General features: G+C 38.4%; 1 protein-coding gene across 2 annotated transcripts; it reads left to right on the plus strand.

Annotated features, from left to right (window-relative positions):
- The first annotated feature begins 1373 nt into the window (after window positions 1–1373).
- CFLAR (CASP8 and FADD like apoptosis regulator) lies at window positions 1374–14353 on the plus strand. Of its 2 annotated transcripts, none has more exons than XM_008931187.3 (10): window positions 1374–1560; window positions 3579–3893; window positions 4719–4824; window positions 5725–5860; window positions 6031–6128; window positions 7049–7100; window positions 7720–7769; window positions 8923–9001; window positions 11697–12192; window positions 13094–14353. In XM_008931187.3, the coding sequence occupies exons 1-10, from the start codon at window positions 1511–1513 to the stop codon at window positions 13230–13232; spliced, it is 1521 nt and encodes a 506-aa protein (XP_008929435.2). In that variant the 5' UTR covers window positions 1374–1510; the 3' UTR covers window positions 13233–14353. The 2 variants fall into 2 exon arrangements, with proteins under 2 accessions (XP_008929435.2, XP_017927413.1); XM_018071924.2 differs by having other exon boundaries at window positions 1376–1560; window positions 3479–3893.
- Window positions 14354–19332: the final 4979 nt, after the last annotated feature.

Raw genomic sequence — 19332 nt, forward strand, 5'->3', positions numbered from 1 at the left:
GCGGGCTGTGGCCGGAGCGTCCGGCGCAAGGGAGGCCTGAGCTTGGCCTTGGCTCACGGGGAAAACCGAAACCGAACGCGGTCTAAAATGACGTAGTTAGAAATTTGAGTGGAAAACTGCATAAACCACGTCTAGTTGTTGTTTTCTGTGTGTGTTGCTGGGGTGGCGGGTGTTGTTAGGAGGACTGGGGCGTTAAAAGTAGCGCACATCTAAAAAATTAGTGCGGGCACTACTAGTTTACACTGTGAGAAAACTGTTTAAGCCTAATAGAATAATAAGGAATGCGAAAGTTCCCGAGGGAATTCCCTGTTTTTCCCGAGTACCTCGCACAAGTCCTTCTGTTAGAGGGCACAGGGCGATGAGGAAATAGGGAAGTGGGAAAGCTGCGGAGCACGCTCTGCAACTTTGAAAAATGCCGGATGGCAGCGGTCGGAGCGCAGCCCTTCTGCCGCCGCCCCGCCTGTTCAAACAGAGCAGAGCGGAGGAGGCACAAAGCGCCCCCGGCGCCGTTCGCCGCCAGCTCACCTCCTACTCTCCTGCCAGCCTGGGGTGTTCCACATGAACTCATCTTGGGAAACAAGGATCGTTTTCCGCATCAGCCGCACCCGCTGGGGTTATATCCTGGTTTTGTTGGCGGGAAGATGACTGTGAAACGTTCGAGATACAAAATGGCCAGCGGGGAGTTAACTGGACCCTTGTGCGTCTTTGTGTGTGAGGTTTTAGTACGATGTTATTTCCTGCTCCTTGCAAGGGGGAAAAAAAAATCCTTGATTGCACATGCACGTGAACACACAAATTATTTGGGCAGTTTTATCTCTGAGTATGAACTTTTTTATTTTGTCTTAGAAGATAAATTGGTTTTTTTCTCCTCTTTGTAGAGAATCTACATTCGATGTAGGTCCTGTTGCAGGGCCCGGGTAATCTAAATAAAAAGCCAGCCTGCTCGGTTTTATGTTGCCATTGCTTTTCACTTTTTCGTTAATTATTGCAGCTATGATAACTGTATCTGTGATGTTTGAAAAATTCACCAGATGGCCCCTTCATCTCCTCGAGTGAAGTGGATCTGGCTTAGATAAAAGCACATGGAATGCATTGGGCTTGCCCCAGTCTTGTGACATATCTGCTGTCAAAATATGGGCACATGGTGCTTGGTTGCAAAGTTATAAACTGGTTTAGTTTATACTAAAAACTTACTTCATGTTGCGCTTACTCATTCGGCACACAGTATCCAGTGAATGTTACTGGCGATCACTGAGTGTGCACAGTTGTTTTTTCTTTTATTTAGAGCATCATTCCTGGTCCAGTGGAATCATACAGAAGAACACATGATCCCACGTCATTTTTCTTTTGTTTCCCCCCCTTCCATAAAATTAGGAAGTAGGCCCCCCACAATAATTTTTGGTCTTGATACTTGTCCAACAGAGTTGATGTAATAAACTGTATATGGACCATCAGTGGAAAATAGTGGGTAGAAACCAATGTGTGCTGGATCTGGATCAGTGATTTGGCAATGGTCAAACGCCACTCTTCCAATGTTTTTGTGGACAGACTTGCGTACAGGTAAGACAGTTTCAGCACTAGAAGTATGATCAGCATTTTTTTATAATGAGCATGTGATTTAGCTTATATAAAGGAAGTTCACAAAAGTAAGTTATTTATATGTGTACCTTAAAGGCAGATTATTTTTAAAGTAACATATAGTTGGTAATTTTGCATGTCTGAAATCTCAACTCTGTAGGAAATTACTCCCTAACGCACACACACTCACACTCTCTCCCTCTTTTTTTAACTAGTTTTAAAAGACTAGATAAAAATCAACTGGAATAGTTAAAAAGTTTTTTTGAGATTTCTGAAAATGGCCAAAAGTTGTTAAATTCCTGTTTGCTTTAGAGTGAGTCATAAATAAAATTTCCTCAAGTCCTTTTGAAAGTCCCAGCTCTATGTATCTGGGAGATACTTTCATATGAAAGTGTTTTCTGTCTCCCCTTTCTTGACTGCATTATGGCATGAAAACAGTCTGTGTCTTTCTGTAGAATTCTCATCAATGTTTGATGCTAGATTGAAAATAAGTTAGCAATTAATATGCTTTTTCTCTGATAGAACATTCTCCAAAACACATTAGAGTGTAAGAGGAGTTCCTCTGCTTATCCTCTGATACACTCCTTTAGTGGGCAGTGACACCCAGTCCATGGGTTTAACCAAATCTGTTTCTTACTTCCTTTCTTAGGAAAGTCAAGTAGATCTGTAGAGTTATTTTTCATTTAAACAGCACTTGGGGGGCGGGGAAGGCTTGTAGATGAGTTTATCTCGTCTGCTTCATTTATGAACACAGTGTATGACATTGTTGCTTGTAACTTCCAGAAGGTGTAACAAAAGGCTGAAAATGCTTTAAAAAAATCTTCCTCAGGTGCTAGAATCTTCAGTGTGTTAGGCTTTGAAGTTGTGTTAGCTTTTGCTTTCCAGTACAGTGTAAAAAAAACTACGCAGTTTAGTCATCAAACTCCTTTTAAGGACTAAGATTTGTCTTCAGATTGCTCATCTCACCTTTCTCCATGTATGTAATGGAGATCAGAGGAGACTAGATAGAATTTCCAGAGTTGGTGGCAGTGGAAATTGAACATAGCACCCTATTGATTTTGTTAATCACAAGGCTGGGGGTTTTTCTAAGGTGGAGTTTTTATTTCAGTTTTCAGTATGGTGACACGTGAATGTTACATGAAGAAAAAGGCAGTCTGTGGCTTATCTATACCTTCAGAGTTAACCAATTTGCATATTGAAGGTTGGAATTTTTTCTTTGAGCGGTTCTTCAACCTTTTTGAGCATGAAGGGTGTGTATGGAGAATCCTTAAAATCCGAATAATTCATTCAGATTGGAATCACTTTAAATTATGCCAATAAGTAAGAAAATCCACATACTCCTGTATTTACAGCTAATTAGCATTTTAAAATATTACATGTTATCTTGTGAATATTTCTTTAATTTTTACTTCATTCAAGACAAAGTGCATGCTTGATAGCAGTGGTTTTATATGTGGGGGTTTTTTTCCGTTCTTTCATCTACTATATATGATTGCACTACCTTTTAGCTTCCTGAAAAATGCCTTGAGACTTTGAGGGGAGAAAAGGTGTTGATGAGCAGAGGGGTGGAGGGTTGCTGGGAAGAAGTCAGAGCTTTCAGAAATACTTGAAGTACCCACTCATCAGGAAGCTGATGACTTTTGTTTCACTTCCTATGGAATTTACAGATTAGTGTTAATGTAATTCACTTTAAAAAGAACTCACATGTCTTTCTGATTAGTATGATCTACCAAGTACCTTTAGTTCTATAATGAATAGCTGGGAGAGTCCCTCGAACACAGGAGGTCTGTGAAAAGTAAGTTGGAGTTTTAGTCGAAAGCAAAATACTTCAGTTAGGAGAGTTAACTGTGAACTTGTGCAGCAGATCCCTGATTTACTGACTTCTAATTCTCTCCCACAGAACTGCTTTTGTAAAAATGCACCTAGTTAAGAATGAACACCAGAGAAGTGCTGCCATAGACATGGGCTTCATGTCACGTTGGTTTCCTGTTTATAACCAGTAGGCACAGCAACAGAGTGATGACTGCGTGCCAAGTGCCAGCTGCCCTTATTCACCAGATTCAAGAAGAACTGGATAAAGAAGAAGAAGAGATGATGGTTTTCCTGTGCAGAGACCTTGCTCCTGACTTGGCCACTGCTGATCTTAGAGAGATCTTGGCAGCTTTGAATGAGAGGGAGAAACTGTCTCCTGTTGGCTTGTCTGAGCTGCTGTACAGAGTTAAAAGGTTTGACTTACTGAGGAGGATCTTGAACACTGAGAAAGCAACAGTGGAAGCTCACCTGACCAGGAGTCTCAGACTTATCCCTGATTACAGGTAATATATCTATTTCATATTTCAAAACTGTGCTATCTTGTTCAAAGTAAATGGGTGGTTTTTCTTAGTTTTGGAGAGGGATGGGAGGGTTGGTTTTTTATTTATTTTTTAAAAAGTTATTAAAGGTAAAAGAAAAGCAGAAAAGAGCATTATATGTAGAATTACAGTGAAAAGAATATGTCAAGTTTAGTCCCTAAATTAAACCTTATTAGTTTCTCACAAGTCGTGACATTAGAAGCATCTATATTTCAGGAGTTTGTATGTTAGTCAATAAAACCAATGATGTTTGTAAATTGTAGATTAGTAGATAAAAATGGCACTTTAAAGGGACATCATTAGTTAGAGGTATTTTCTAGTTTGCTTTGGGCACATAGCCATGTGGTGTAGCTTTTCTCAAGGGACCTCTCATACTACTTTTTTACTCTATTAGTTTCGAGAGGCTAAAATTAAGAAGTTCCAGTTATTTTCTTTGAGAGACTTCAGAAAGAAATACATATACTCACAAGGAAGATTTTCCTATGTTAACTTCTCACTAAAATAAAAACCCTGTACCTAATAGGTAAAAAAGTTAAAGATGTGTTCTGTTGTCTCATTCTCTATTGAAACATTAAGAAGACTTTTGTTTTCCTGACAGTGGCTATTACAGTGTGAGTAAGGCAGGTGCTAATTAGAAAGAGTAGGATCTTGTAGCATGGTAGGTTTTTTGCCTGTTTATTAATTGGAAATGATACATTAAGACTGGAACATGGGAGAAGCTCAGTAGTTGGGCAAGAGAGGGATCTTGCTTCAAGCTAATCATTTAGAAATATCTCAACTTTTTTTCAGGGTGCTAATGGTAGAAATAAATGAGAATCTGGAAAAAGAGGAAGTGGGTTCTCTTCTTTTTCTACTTAGAGACTATACACCTCGGATGAAAATGGCAAAAGATAAGGTATGTTTTTCTGGTATTCTCCCCTGGAGCAGTGAGAGATCAAAGTAAAAAGGCAAGTAGCTAGAGATCAAAGGAGAGGAGACAGTGCTGCAAGGGGTAGTGAGGCACGAGTAGAAAGACATCAGAAAGTGGACACAGAGTAGTGGCTTCTATTTCATTTTGTTGTTTTTTAATTCAAGGAAGGAGGCATGAAAAACAGGGAACAGTGCTTGCTGTATCTAGATGCATAGTGTTAGAATGAACCTCACAGGCAGAAGGCATTTTTAAAAAGTCTTCAGTAATACTGACCTGAAAGCTCATATAAGAAGGATCTGAAACCAATAATGATTTGAAATGCATCTTGAACTGCAAAGTCACTTTTTATGTTTGTGCTCTGCTTCACTTACAAAGGAACAGATTTATTTTAATTATGCCTTTCTCTGTACCTTTTTATTCTGAATATTTAAGTCCTCTGAGAAAGCAGAAAGTCAGTAGAGAGGATTCAGAAAACTTGACCACTGTGCGTAGAAGACTGAAGATTTCTGTCTTCTTCAAAACATTTTCTTTAATCAAGGAAGGAGAGGCCCTACAAATTTCACAAAGCTTTCTTGCCTCTTGCTTAGTGGCATGTGAGATGACGTTCCCAGTGACTGGCTTTGTAGCAAAAATGAAATGCAAAACTGTTTCCTCAAAAACTTAAAATTAATTTTTAAGAATATCACTTTCTAGTTTCTATTACTTCTGTGATAATACCAAGAATTCTTATACCTTTCAGAATATTTTCTTAGTGTGTCAGAAGGTAACATCCCTACATTGCTTATACAGCCTTTATGACCTCCCCACGGTATTTTCTGGGTTGTTTTGTTGCTTCTGATAGAGAACAAATTACTGATAATGTTTGGTTTTCATTTGCTGTTCTAGAGTTTTCTAGCTCTTGTAATTGACCTGGAGAAACTAAATTTGGTGGCTCCTAATCAACTGGATTTGATAGAAAACTGTTTTCGAAGTATTCACAGGATAGATTTGATTAGGAAGATTCAGAACTACAAACACAAAGGTAAGATGCTATTTTTGCAGTGGTTACTCTTGATAGCAAGAATGAGATGTGCTTTTACTGAAAATAAAACTATGAGTTACAAATCAGAGTATTTACCTGCTTCACAGATTTAGGTTTTTAAAACAGTTGATATATCATGGTGTATTTGTGTGTTTCTGTTAAATTTGCAGCTTTAATGTCCTCCATTCATTCTCAGCCAGTGTATGTAAATGCACGCCCAGCATCTCTCACTAATCTCAATCTGATTGATCCTCCTTACAATTCAGGGGTAAGTATACAAGAAATCAGACAAATCCTTTATTTCTGAATATTGCCAGATGTTAAAAGGAGATTCATCTTTCAGAGCCTGAGGAATGAGAGATTGCTAGTGACTAAAATACTACTTGGTTTATTTCTGTTATTCCCACTATTTACCGGGTTTAGGGTCTGAGTTAAATCTTCTGAGTGAGAAAGGTCCTCTTTAAAGAAGTCCTGTGAATTTTTTCCTATTAGTTGAACATATAAAATCTCTATCTTGAAAGGTTTTTTCTACTACACTCTAGTGGAGTTTTGCTTTGAATGGTCTTTACAAAACATATTATTCTTCTTTGTACCATTGGACCTTGCAGGGAAAGTAGCTTTTAATTTTTGAATCTGGAGATTAGAACTTTTTAAGAAGAATTTTTCAGATTTTTTTTTTGTGGTTCGTTTTAATCTCATGTTAAGAAAATATGTCAGTATGTGAAAAGTCATCAAATCCTATTGGATGCAGTATTCTTTATATTTGGGTTAGGTCTGATATTGTATTAGTATGACCTTTCTTAAGGTCTTTAGTCTTGCTAAATTGGATGAGATTAATTCTGTCATGTGTTCAGTAAATGTTCCCTGCTGCTCTACGGGAAACAAAATTCACATCTGTGGAGGTTTTTTTTTTTTTGTTTTACTAGATTAGGGAATAAACTTTTCTTTGCTGATCATGACAAGCTGGTAATTTTTTTTCTGAGGAACAATAATTTTGGAGTTTTTTGTTTGTTTGGGCTTTTGGTGGTTTTTTTCATTAGTTATTTGGTAGTCCTAATTAGGTGATATATATGAATCTAAAACATATAATCCTTTTATTGAGAAAGAAATACTGTTGTGTTTTATTTTGGAACACATGATTATTCTTGAAATAGAAAGGGAAAATTATGCCCTTTTTCTTCATTTTAGATTCAGAATGGGAACAAAGAAAAATTACAAAATGGACTAAATCATACCCTGGGTAAGAGCATTTTTATCTGAGTTTTGGTAATCTAAAAGAGCCAAATGATTAATTTCTTTGTATCAAAAGGACTGTTGTTTGATGGTTGTGTTTATGGTTAATCCAGCTGATAACACCAGGAGCAGAGAGTATTTGGTACGTCTGAAAACTGAGCCTGGCCTCATTATTTGGTCTTTAGTTGCTTTGCTTGTGCTGCCACATTTTAAAACTTTATTCAAAATTGTTGTGGGTTTCCACTGTCACAGGTTTTTAACAGAATAAACACTTTATTAATAAAACCATGGATAAGATTGACTATCCTGAGTACCAGGTTCTTTCTATGTATATTGTGTTTTCTCTGGAAATACTGCTCAAATATGGTGATTTTTAAGAGTAGTTGGCTGAATTCCCTCAGTGTAGGAGAGATTCCTTTTTTATTCTAGTCACAAGCAATGTAAAATGCAATTGAAAATGACAATTTAGAGGAGAAGAGTTTAAGGCTTTTTAAACTTCAGTGGCATACATAGAATCTAAGAGGTCCAGATGAGTGAGATATGTTCCTCTTTATAACTGGTCTGGTGTCAAAGAAAGCTCACTGGTACTTATGTACTGAGATTGCTTCTGTATGTTTTAACTGCAGCAGAACCAGTTCCCATGTCCATTCAGGAGTCGGGATCAGCGTCACATAAGGTATGTGCTTGTCCATATGTATGCATGTGAATATAATAACCTCTGTGAGAACTTACCTTGGTTTTCTGGGTGTTTCATTTTGGGATTTCCTTTAATTGTGTGCAGACAGAGTAATGTGTACACCCTCAGCCATAAACAGGTTTTAAATTAAAAAATTTGCTGCTACTCTGGAAGCAGCAGTCTGCAAAATCCATGTATGTGTGGTGTGTACACAGAACTTGTACATTTATTAGTGGAGGCCAAGTTAAAACCTATTGGAGGTCAGACCTCTCTTGCCATCTTCATTAGAAGTCACAGGGCTTCCTTGCATGCAACAAACTTTGTTTATGCTTCCCTCCTCACCCCTTGCTGCTCCAGGCAGGAGACAGACATGCTTTAGGTATTAATGATAAGAATGGACTACTGCTATTTTCACTAGTTCTCCTGTAGGACAGGAACAACAGAGTTACCTGTACCAATTGAATTTTAATCTCTTTAGAGGGGAGAGAGATTGTGATAGTCATTACAGATTATTTAGGAACAATGCAGTTGTTCCACTAAATAAGGGAACAAATGTTCTGATGAGCAGTGCTTGCTTGCACACCTGAAGAACACAAAAGCTCTCTATTGTTTTGGCAGTATGAAGCTTGTAGCTCCCAACATCTCAATAGCAGAGACAGTATTATAATACTTATATAAGTATTTATTTTTTACTTCAATAAATACTTAATTTGGAAGTACTATAGGAAGACCATTGCTTTCATAGTGCAGGGCTTTAAAAAGCCCCTTCACCCCACACGGCAAAAAACCCCAAAACGTGACAGACTTGAAGATCTGTTTAGAGGTAAGGTTCATTTCAGACTTGCTTCTATCATTTTTGATATAGTCTTAGTCTCTGAGGATCTTTATAGTAGAAGGATTGCATAATGCAAGGAAACAAAAATTAAACCTGTACTAGAAATAGGGGAAAAGAATCATTAGTCCATTTCTCCTGATTTTTTTGTTGTGTAAATAAGATATGCTACATCCCAGTAGATAGATTTCTGCTAACTACTCTATGGAAAACAACTAAATGTAATTTAATAGATCTGAGGTGCTAAAATCTGAGAAAACAGTAAGGTCTGTAAGTGAGAGAGTGAAGTTAACTTTCTAATTGTCCTCTCATGTTCCTCAGGGGACTGATGAACCTTACAGAATGCAAAGTCAACCTTTAGGAATATGCCTGATCATAGACTGTATTGGCAATGATGCAGGTAAGTCTCTGGAATTTGAAGTTCCTTAACTTGTTAATAATTAGAACAATTTAATATAAAGAGTATGTTGTACATTTACCAGCCAGACTAGGGTAATGTTGTCCTAGTCAGCTAGTCTACCAATTCTAGTAAGTCTTCTAAAGCAGGGAGTTGGAAGGCCCAACCTGAGGTTAAAACCAACTGTCCCCCCAACTATTGCAAGCAGTGTTAGTTTGGTTTTTTGGTGCAGAATCTCTGAATGAAAGAACTTGAAGAGGATAGACTGAATTTTGGGAGGGAGAAAAAGGATGTTCAGAGACCAACCTGCTACAGTCATACAACAGGTTATTGACAGAGATGGCAAAGATAGTGTTTCCCACCAGTTAAGACAACCAAAACCATTGGATTTGAAGTGCAGTCATATAGGACACGATAGATTTTGAGTAGTTATGTGTTCCTTTATTAATAATGCAGGCTTCTGTCATACCTTGCACAGTTTAACTGAAACTCTCACCATGCTGTCTCTGTAGTCACTGCCATGGTTAAAATGTGGGGGTTTTCTGATGGCCCAATCTAATCCAAGAATTAGATTTTTGCAGAAGCAGAAAAATCCCTCAGTCTCTAACCACTGTAGCCCTTGAGGCTAAAAATAAAAGTGAAGAGAGTAATTGCAGTCAGTTCTGTAGTAGGCAGGAGACAGGGGAAGGAGAGGGTTTGTGGACATATCTTTTGTTTTTATCATATGTAATGGTCCAGCAGATGGACCAACTTAGAATTATTCATGTAGTTGTTAAAGAGCAGTGGATGTGGAAAGTAAAATTTTTGTGTTTGCTTGACAGTAATATGTTGGATAAATTATAGAAACCAAGACATTTTACCATTAGGATAACAGGAACTAAAACTGATTCACAATCCTGCCATGCATGGATAAGAGGGAAAAGGAAGGCACTTAACTCAGTTACATGCAACTGGGAAGCATCTTTGAGATTTTGGTCTGTACTACCGAGTTCATCACTGATCTCTGGAGAAGAAAAAAAAACCAAAACCAACCAGACAAAATCCCCCCCAAAAAACCCTAGAAGAACAGGGATGCAGTTGCTACGTATAGAAATTATATTGTTCATTGTAAAGTACTAAAGCACTTCCTCACTTCTACTCTCAAAAAAACAAAACAAAAAAAAACACCCTGAATTTGTCTCAAGAGGAAAATAGACTATCTTCCAAGGACTGAAGGACTGGGGCTGGTGGCTCTTGGAATCAAACATTCTGCTCTGTCCTGCTGCCTGCTTTTTTGCTTTCCTGTTCTTCTCTTTCTTTGAGAAAGCAAATTACCCTTTGGGTGCAAGAAACTTACTATGCAGCCTTAATCTGGAAGGTAGCTTGATAGTCTGCTCCAGTACCAAAATAATTGCTACTTGGAGCTATGTTTCTTCAGTGTGTAGAGCTAAAGAGAACATGAGGTGTGAAAATAGCCTTGTTTAAGAAAAAATAAATCTTTAAATTTCATTGTCTCCAATGGCATCTCAGCATGTTCAGACCTGATTTACTGAACTATGTTTTATTGGCCTGTGTTTTACTATGCCAGGACTGAGTTCTTTAAATGAAACACATAAGTATAAAAGCAGATAAGACATGTATGCTGGAGAAAACAGGAAAGAGAGAAAGAACTGCTATGTCAGATACAAAAATTTAGATCTACTCTTCCTTAGAAGGCATGGATCTTTTGCACAGGCAATATACTGTGCAGACATCTTTGTCACAGGAATTGCTACTAGATACAAAGGTTGGTACAAAAGTAAAACAAATCATTGTATGTGCTCTTCATGAGCTCATATGGTCATTCAAGTACTTGTACAAGAACAGAAAGTGTAAATGTGACAATGGGAGTCTGCTGACTGGAAAGGAACAATAATGAGTGACATGTTTAGCACCTGGCAGGTCAGATACACCTACAAATCATGGCTCTGCTGCCATTAATAATCATCCAAAGTAGTTATTTAGAATTTAGCACATTTTTCTGCAGCACAGGTTAACACAAATACGATATAGTTAAATCTCAGGATTTGGCTATCTACAGTTTTAATTTTTAACTCATTTGAAAGGGTTCTTTGTTCAACTTTCTTTTTTCCCTGAAATGCCATTTTGTCACCATTAAGACTCCGGTGTACATTCTTCACCTGGGACTCATCACTTAAAGTCTGTTTTATATAATAGGAAACATAAATGACTGCAGAAGGTTCATTTTTGACTGAATTAAGGGAGCCTCTATGTTTTTTATGCAGTTCTGTATATCTATAATAACCATTCAGAGTAATTTTGACCAGTTAAAAGGGGAAACAGGCTTCCCATGCTATTCACGTAATTCCTTACCATTTCAAGTATGTGAAACATTTTCTAATGTTTCTTCTTGCATCATAGGAACTTGGGATACTGACTCTAAATGAAGTATGCAAGGGTCTGTGGAATTTGGAACAGATCACGTGCCAAATAATACTGTCTTTTGTTATCATGAAGTAGATAACTCACGTTAAAGACAACATGCATATAGCACTATAAGTATGTAATGTACTGTGATCAACACTGCGTACTCCTGATTTTTTAATTGTTGTGATAAAGTACTTAGTTCCAATAGCAAAACACTGTAAATATGGTAATTTGGGACAGTTGAGATTGAGCCTCAATGTGCTGTGATTTAATTACCTGTTGCTTCTTTCAGATGTGTTGGAAGAGACCTTCAGAGGCTTGGGCTATGACGTTCATTGTCACAGATATTTAAATATTGCCACCATGAAGCAAACATTGCTTGACGTTGCAAGTTTGCAGCAGCACAGAAATTATGACAGCTTCATTTGCATATTGGTCAGCCGTGGAAGTCATCAGGGCATCTTCTGTACAGAAATTACCTGTTCTGGATTCCCTTTGGAACAAATAAAAAATTACTTCACACCAGACTCATGTCCTGGACTCCTAGGAAAACCAAAGCTTTTTTTTATTCAGAGCTACATTGTGCCAGAAAATGAGCAAGAATGTACTAGTCTGTTGGAAGTAGATGGGAATGATAAAAATATCGTTACTAAAGTCATTATCCCCCGAGGAGCAGACATCTTTTGGAGCCATTGTAAGGTGGATGTATCTACACTAGAAAAATCCTCAACTTCATGCTCATATTATCTGCGTTGTCTGGCTGAGCTACTCCGTGATCCTTACATAAGGTAAATTAGAAAAAGAGGAAAAAAATAACCCATTTCCTATGACAGCCTGTTGTCATTGAGAAAGAGAAACCTTAAGTTCCATCCCATCTGGTCCTGTAAAGTGACTTCATGCAGCGTCATAAGCTAAAAGACAAGTAGCCTGAGGTAGGAATGAAGTTTCTGGTTGTGAAGAGTAAAATTGAAGTGTGTTATGGCACTGGGGTTTGCAGAGTAAGAAGGGAGTCCTGGATAATGTATGTCAGCACTTTAGAGAGGATGCAAAATCTTCCTTCTCCAAGATAAAAAGGCACATTCCAGGCTGCTGTTAAATTGAGGATTGCCATGTACCATTAAGGAGAGCTCTGCTTGCAAATATAAGATAATCAGTGCCTAAGTTCAGGAAAAAGGCTGTAGAGACGGAAGGATTTTCTGCTTTTTGTAGATATAATTTATCCTTCACTCAGCCACTAGATTGCCAGTATTCTTGAATTTAAACTGTCAGAAAGCTTTTCTCTGTTTAAAGAGATCAAAAGGAATCTGAGCAAAAGTCACATATATATATTTGGATATATAACAACAACAAAGATTTTCTCTATACAAATGATCTACCAGGGAACTAACAGCTGTTTTTCAAGGTAGTTGCAGCATTAACATTTAGTACCTTTTTACAAATGCCAAAACCTTGTCTTGAAATCACAGATCATCATATCAGCATGATTTAACATCACAACAGTGATTTGGGTTATAAGTTTGTCTCAAAATGCATCTTCAGCCTTGTGTTTTAGAGGTCTAGCCTCTGCAGTAAAGACTGAAATTTGGAACTTTCTCCTTGCTGAGTCTAAAGTTGTCTTCTCTCTTGTGGATTCTTAGATGGTGTCTTGCTTCATTCTCTAATGGAATGCTTTTACTTTTGTTGCTGCAGGAAACTCCCTATATCAGATATCCATACGGAACTGAACGGAAGAGTTTATAAATGGAATGAGACCGCTGACCCATGCCAACAATACTCACTTCTGCTCCAGCACACACTGACGAAGGAACTTTTTCTTTTTCCTACTTAACTGCTCTTGGAAAGGATATGTCTGAAGTTTCTAACAAGAAGTATTTAATATGATCCGAACAGTTTCACACATACTTTTACTTTATGCATTTTATTTCATGTATATCTAAAGTGCCTGTTGCTTCCAAACCCAAGAATTTGGAAGCATTTTGGTGCGTTAAGACACTAGATTTTATATTTTAGTGCAGAAGTCTCTGAAAGCTTGGGTGAGAATGGTAGCTATTGTATAGCACTGCAGCAGATCTTGCAACTAAATACAACAGGTAAACAGAGGGAGAAGAGCTATAAACTGTATAGCTGTTGGGTTTTCCAACAAAACTAAAGTGGCTTCATTGTTTTATTGGTGATTTTTTAGCATACCTGTTAGCAGTTAATGCTTAAACAAATACAAGCTGGACCAAACCACCGAAATGCTCTGGGTACTTTCCCCTGCACGGCAAATGTGTCAGGAAAGAATTCCTACATAGTAATGCTAGTTCTTCATTAACAAGTTGTGGTTTGCATGCCTCCACAGACTACCAAAACAGGAGGGGGAGAGAGATGGTCTTTCTAATAATCTGGATTCCATCTGCTTGCTGCCTTAGAGATTGTGTCATCAGTACTGTCCACAGCACACAAGGGCTCTATGTTATTAAATGAGACAGTCTGCCATGTTTTGGCTAAGTTTTCCACTGATGCAAAAATGAGTCTACATGTGGCAGGACATTACAGTAATCTACCACACAGTTAAAAAAATGGGGGATTTTTGCAGATATTTTGTGGAAGCTGAAACTTGATTCACACTCATTACAACCATAGTTGTAAAAGGACAATTAAAAATATTTGAACCTAAGCATAGCATGTAGCACGGTTCTTAAGCCATGGGCTCTTTGGATTAAATTAAACACCCCATCCTCACTGGTTTTGCTTATGAAAAAGAATATGCCTTTATTAATGGATTTTTTTCCCAAGTTTTTTCCATAAATATGAAAACTTTTCTCCGGTGGAGTAAGTGCCTAACATGAAAAGTTCAGTAATCTGCTTGTTGTATAACAGTAAAACCTGGATGGGTTGTCCCTCCTAAAGTAGGCCACTTGCAAACTTTTGATATTCCTAATAGAGTCTGCTATCCAGGGAACAAAATCAAAGCCTTGGCATGCCTTGCTTGGTTTCTGGTGTAGTTTTTTAATGGGGAAAGAGAAGGATTAAAATGACAGATTTGGAATCTTAAAGTTACTTCCTATGAGGGCTAGTAAATGAAGCAAATGGTGAAACAAATGTTTTCTGTGGTTGTAGAAATAAGATGTCATTTCAAGTCATATATATCTAAGTGATGTTAACAAGAGTGACCTCTTTCACAAACTTCACTTTCCGATTTCCCTCACTAGCTTTTGCATGTGATGAGCACTTCTGCTACCTAACCAAAAGCAGGGAGAATGGAACCAAGAGGAGGCAGATGAGGAAAACAAATATGGAAAATGTAAGCAGGAACAAGAAGGGGAATGGTAGGGAGCATCAAGAGAAGAACAGGTAGGGAAAAGATGATTTGTAGGAGAAATACAGTGTCAGTATTCGTAGGAGAAGAAAACAGGAAAAAGGAAGTAAGAATAATAGTGGCTATCCTTACAGGCTCTGATGATGTGGTGGATTGGTTGATGTTTTGTGGGTTGGTTGTTTTGGGGTTTTTTGAGTGATGCTAAATACAACTATTTATTTAAAATATTAGCAATAGAATATATTCTTCAGAAAATGTTCTTCCACTTTTGTGACAATGTAAGTTTGGTTTGAGGGTCAAGAAGTGTACATATTCTTTGCCTTACTGCATGACAGAGTAAGTCCATGCCCCCTTTGTGAAGAAATGAAAACTAGAGGGTCCTGTAATTAACCCTTACAGTGGACAAAGAAGGGAGTCTTTTTGTGTCTGGCTGCTCGGATTGCAAGTGATTACAACCCCCTGAAGAGTTGTGGGGACAGCTATGTATTGCACAGCATTTGTGGATATCAGATACTGATTTTCTACACTGATGTTTTGTCCCTCAGTAGGTTCTTTAACCATAGCAGTACTCAATCTGTAATCATTCATTTAAGCAATATTTAACGTCTTTACACCTCTTTCAGGAGTGATATATGGGTAGGCTGATTCCCTATACCTAGTGCATAGTGAAAAGTAGAACCAAAGTCAGTATTTATGCAGGAATTTTGTGGTGCCAGTTGTGTGTCACTTCTCCCATAGCTTATAGAATCATAGAAGGGACCTATCAGGATCATTGAGTCCAACTCCTGGCCCTGCGCAGGATAGCCCAAAGAATCATGCCATGTGATTCCCGAACTGTCGGGCCTGGGGCTGTGACCACTTCCCTGGGGAGAAGCCTGTTCCAGTGCTCAACCACTTTCTGGGTGAAAAACCTTTTCCCAATGCCTAACCTAAACCTCCTATGATTCAGCTTCATGCTGTTTCCTTGAGTCCTGTCACTGGTCACCACAGAGAAGAGATCAGTGCCTGTCCCTCTTTTTCCCCTCACAAGAAAGTTGTAACTGCAATGAGGTCTTCCCTCAGTCTCCACTTTTCCAGGCTGAGCAGACCAGGTGACCTCAGCTGCTCCTCATAACCCTCCACACCTGTCTGTTTTTGCCATACTGTGCACCAAAATTTGAGTCTAGAAATGGATGCAGGGCGTAGGCTGCATCAAGTTGTACCTGTATTGCAGACAGAGTAATTAAATGATTTCAGGTTAAATGATTCAGTAGCCAAAAGGGGAAGAGAATGAATTCTGGAGCCATCATGAGTTCAGGGTGCTAGTACAGGAACATAAAAAGTGACATGCTGGTGAAGTTTCATGGTCTTGGATTGCCAAAATGTCTAGTTTTCAGAAACTGCTGTTTGACAAGGTAAAACAAGTCACTCTGCTCCTGCATTGTCATTGCTTGGAATATGGCTGTCAGATTCACTGCTCCATGGTACTTAATTTCAGTTTTGGTTTCTGGTAACTGGGATAGAAATTTCTTGTAGTTCTGTGTGTGCTATATATGTGGAAGAGGGGAAGGAGAATTGACAGAATATAAATGATGCCTTTTGATGGCTCAGAATGTGTACTCATGAGGCAGGAGTTTCTGTGGTGTGTTGTACCAGACTTAATGTCTATGATTTTTCTCAGCCACTTGTGTTGACATGGCTGAGCCATAAATGGAGTTTACTTTGCACTGTTACATACTTGTGTATTACGATGTTTGCCAGCTCATTATCCAAAAAAGAAGTTAAGTTCAAGAGGAAGTTATGGTGCTAGGACACGAAAGCAGTTGTAGATGGAGCATGTTGTATGTCTGATGTTCCCTTTCAACTCTGCATAAGGGGTGACTTCTGTTACAGATACCTTTTGAGATACAGATACCTTACAGAGAAGCCTTTTGAGAGCTTTTGTGAATTCTTTTCTGCTGTCTGGAGTTTTAAGTTTCTGACATGCCAGATGATATTGCTGAGAGGAGGCTGCTATCTATATGGATGTTCTAACTATGGTCCATTTAAAATAAATCTCCTGTACTGAATTATTTAACAGCTTTTCTGTGGCTGTTTTGAAGAATGTCTATTTTTCAGCTTCTGTATTAGAATCAAGAAGACACTGCACGTCAATCCAAATGGTGGATTTCAAGCTGATTTTCTGAATAAAATTTTTGGATGCAGTCAGACTGACTGTCTCTATCTCTCTTTAGAACACAGAGTAATTCCAAAATTCTTGGTTGATTTGTCTTGTAGACCTCTACAGCTTGTTAAATTCGGCTGTGGAGTTCTCCAGCTCTATTAAAATGAGCTGACTGAACAAAGGACACCGAGCCTTAAAGTTTCAACAGGTAGCTCGGCTGTTGTAGGTGTGTTAAACAGCATGAGCAAGGAGACACTTCCCATCCTGTCTCCACTGACTCGAGGGTATGGGGGGATAGACACTGCTGAAGGCCCCGGGGAGCCTGCTTTGAGCAGAGGCTGCTCACCTTCCTCCACTCCTTCCTGCAGGGAGGAGTGATGCACAGACCTGCACACAAATGGCAGTGCAGCCCTCTCCCACTACACTGCTCTTCAAGCTTCCTTTTACCGAAAAAAGAGAATGTGGCTTGACCATTGCTAAGCAAGGATTCTTTATTAGCAGCACTGGGGCTGCACAGAGGATTTTCCTTCCTTAGGTACTACTTATGTTTAGTTAATTACAGATTGCTTATATTTTCCATTTCTCGGAAATATTTTGCATGAACACCTATCCCGTATTTGTTTTGCTTATTACAATTTATGGTGTTTTGCTGCCATCTTCTGTCCTTTTGCAACAAACACAGTCCCTGTGGTGGTCATATTACCTACCCCGCTGGTTGTTTCATAGTCTTCCTCACATGTTGGCACATGCTCAAGGTCCATTGTCTCGTTTCCAAACCTCCAGGCTGGTTCCTGCTGGTGTTGTGTTCTTGTCGTCTTGGATGGCCAGCTTCACAGCCTTGAAGGCTGGGGTCTGATTGGTTACTCCTTTTAAGCCATACATAAATGATGTATACATCCTATCTACTTACAAAACTACGTGTCTTATCTAAAGATTCTCAGGCAAGTTTCTCAGGCAAGCTAAGCAACAATATTTAACAGCCCCTTTTAACAGTGTTAACAGCCCCTTTCATTATAATGGCAGATAATGACAGGACAAGGGGCAATGGTTTTAAACTGAGAGAGGACAGGTTAGATTAAATGTTAGGAAGAAATTCTTACTCAGAGGGTGGTGAAGCACTGGAACAAATTCTAAAAGAGTAAAGTGTTTGATATGTGTTAAATTATGTCATTTGTGTCTCCTAGGGGAGGAAGGGTAAAAGGATGAATAACCACTGAGTTTTTCAGTTGAATCATTCCTGAACAATTTTAAGAATTTCTTTTTACTTAGCCTTTAGCTGTAATAAAGACCTAAAACTAAACTAAATCATCATTCTGTATAATATAATGCAAAATTCCATAATGAGGCAACTCAGCGCATACTTCTTACTTTGTTCTGTTAATTCTATTTATCTCTTATATATGGAACTCTTAATAGTCAAAACTGTAACTGGAAAATAATGAGAGAAAAGTGGGAATGAAGAGGCAAAAGCGTAGGTAGTAAGTGAAAAAAGATTTCTTCCATCTCTGATGTAAATGACAGTTAACTTAATAGAGGACCAGTTACCAACTGAAATCAGGAATTTGTCCCACAGTGCACACTGATACTGTCAAATGCCTAACATAAACTTAATGTGCAATGAGATTTTTCCAAGACTGAATAAAGCCATTATTCCCTCTGTGAAACCTTGTGAACTGTTACTTCCCCATCACTTCTGAGAAGAAAATTTAAGGTAGAAGATTGGCATGCTATGAAATACTCCATTCAGCAGTGTATCTCTATAGGTATACCAGATTGATTAACTTTGTTAAGCATTAAATTTTTTCATTATTGTTTCTTGGTTTAAGATCTAAAATGCAGCCATATGAGAAACAAGGTTCCTTATTGATTAAGCTTCTAACAGGGAATTTTGTGAGTTAACTGAAATAATGCCATGTTGTTTTGTTATGAGCATTTACTATGTATGCCTGTGTCCTTCCTGTTTATTACTGCATTAAATTCTTAGTTCTAAGAGCTGGGTGAGATAAAAATTATGTATTGGGGTAAGGCTTTTCCTTATTTCTGACTAGCCCCTGCACTTTGTTAGGCTGCATGAATCAGTGGGGTTTTAACTGCTTCAGGGTTTAAGCTGAAGTGAAGCTTAATTAATTTCAGCAAAGCACTCACTGTATATGGTTACTAGCCCTACATTAGGGTGAAGATTTGAAAGAGTACTGCTTAGTGCTGTTGGATGCAATTTCTAGCTTGCACTATTTTTAGGTGGGGAGTTTTGCAACTCCCCACAAGCAAACAAACGTGGTTGGTTGCTGTTGAGGCTCACTGATGGCACACAGAAACATATGCACGTGCTCTCCGCCTACAGAATTAAGGAAGGGTTGTGTCTTGTGCAGCCCCTGTTTAGACAGATTTAAGTGAAACTAGTGTAAAAAGAGTCTGTTGGGGAAGTTGGGAAGTCTTGGGAAGACCAGAATCTTAAAGTGGGATTTGTAACATCCGCAAGTTTCT

The sequence above is a fragment of the Manacus vitellinus genome, unplaced genomic scaffold (genome assembly GCF_001715985.3).
Source record: "Manacus vitellinus isolate BGI_N305 unplaced genomic scaffold, ASM171598v3 scaffold_20_pilon, whole genome shotgun sequence".
NCBI classification, from domain to species: Eukaryota; Metazoa; Chordata; class Aves; order Passeriformes; family Pipridae; genus Manacus; species Manacus vitellinus.

What these genes read in the sequence shown, in the direction of transcription:
- CFLAR (XM_008931187.3), top strand. Translation starts at nt 1,511, where the DNA reads ATGGTCAAACGCCACTCTTCCAATGTTTTTGTGGACAGACTTGCGTAC. An exon ending in AGACTTATCCCTGATTACAG is followed by an intron (nt 3,894 to 4,718) that starts GTAATATATCTA and finishes ACTTTTTTTCAG; the next exon opens with GGTGCTAATGGTAGAAATAA. An exon ending in TGAAAATGGCAAAAGATAAG is followed by an intron (nt 4,825 to 5,724) that starts GTATGTTTTTCT and finishes TTGCTGTTCTAG; the next exon opens with AGTTTTCTAGCTCTTGTAAT.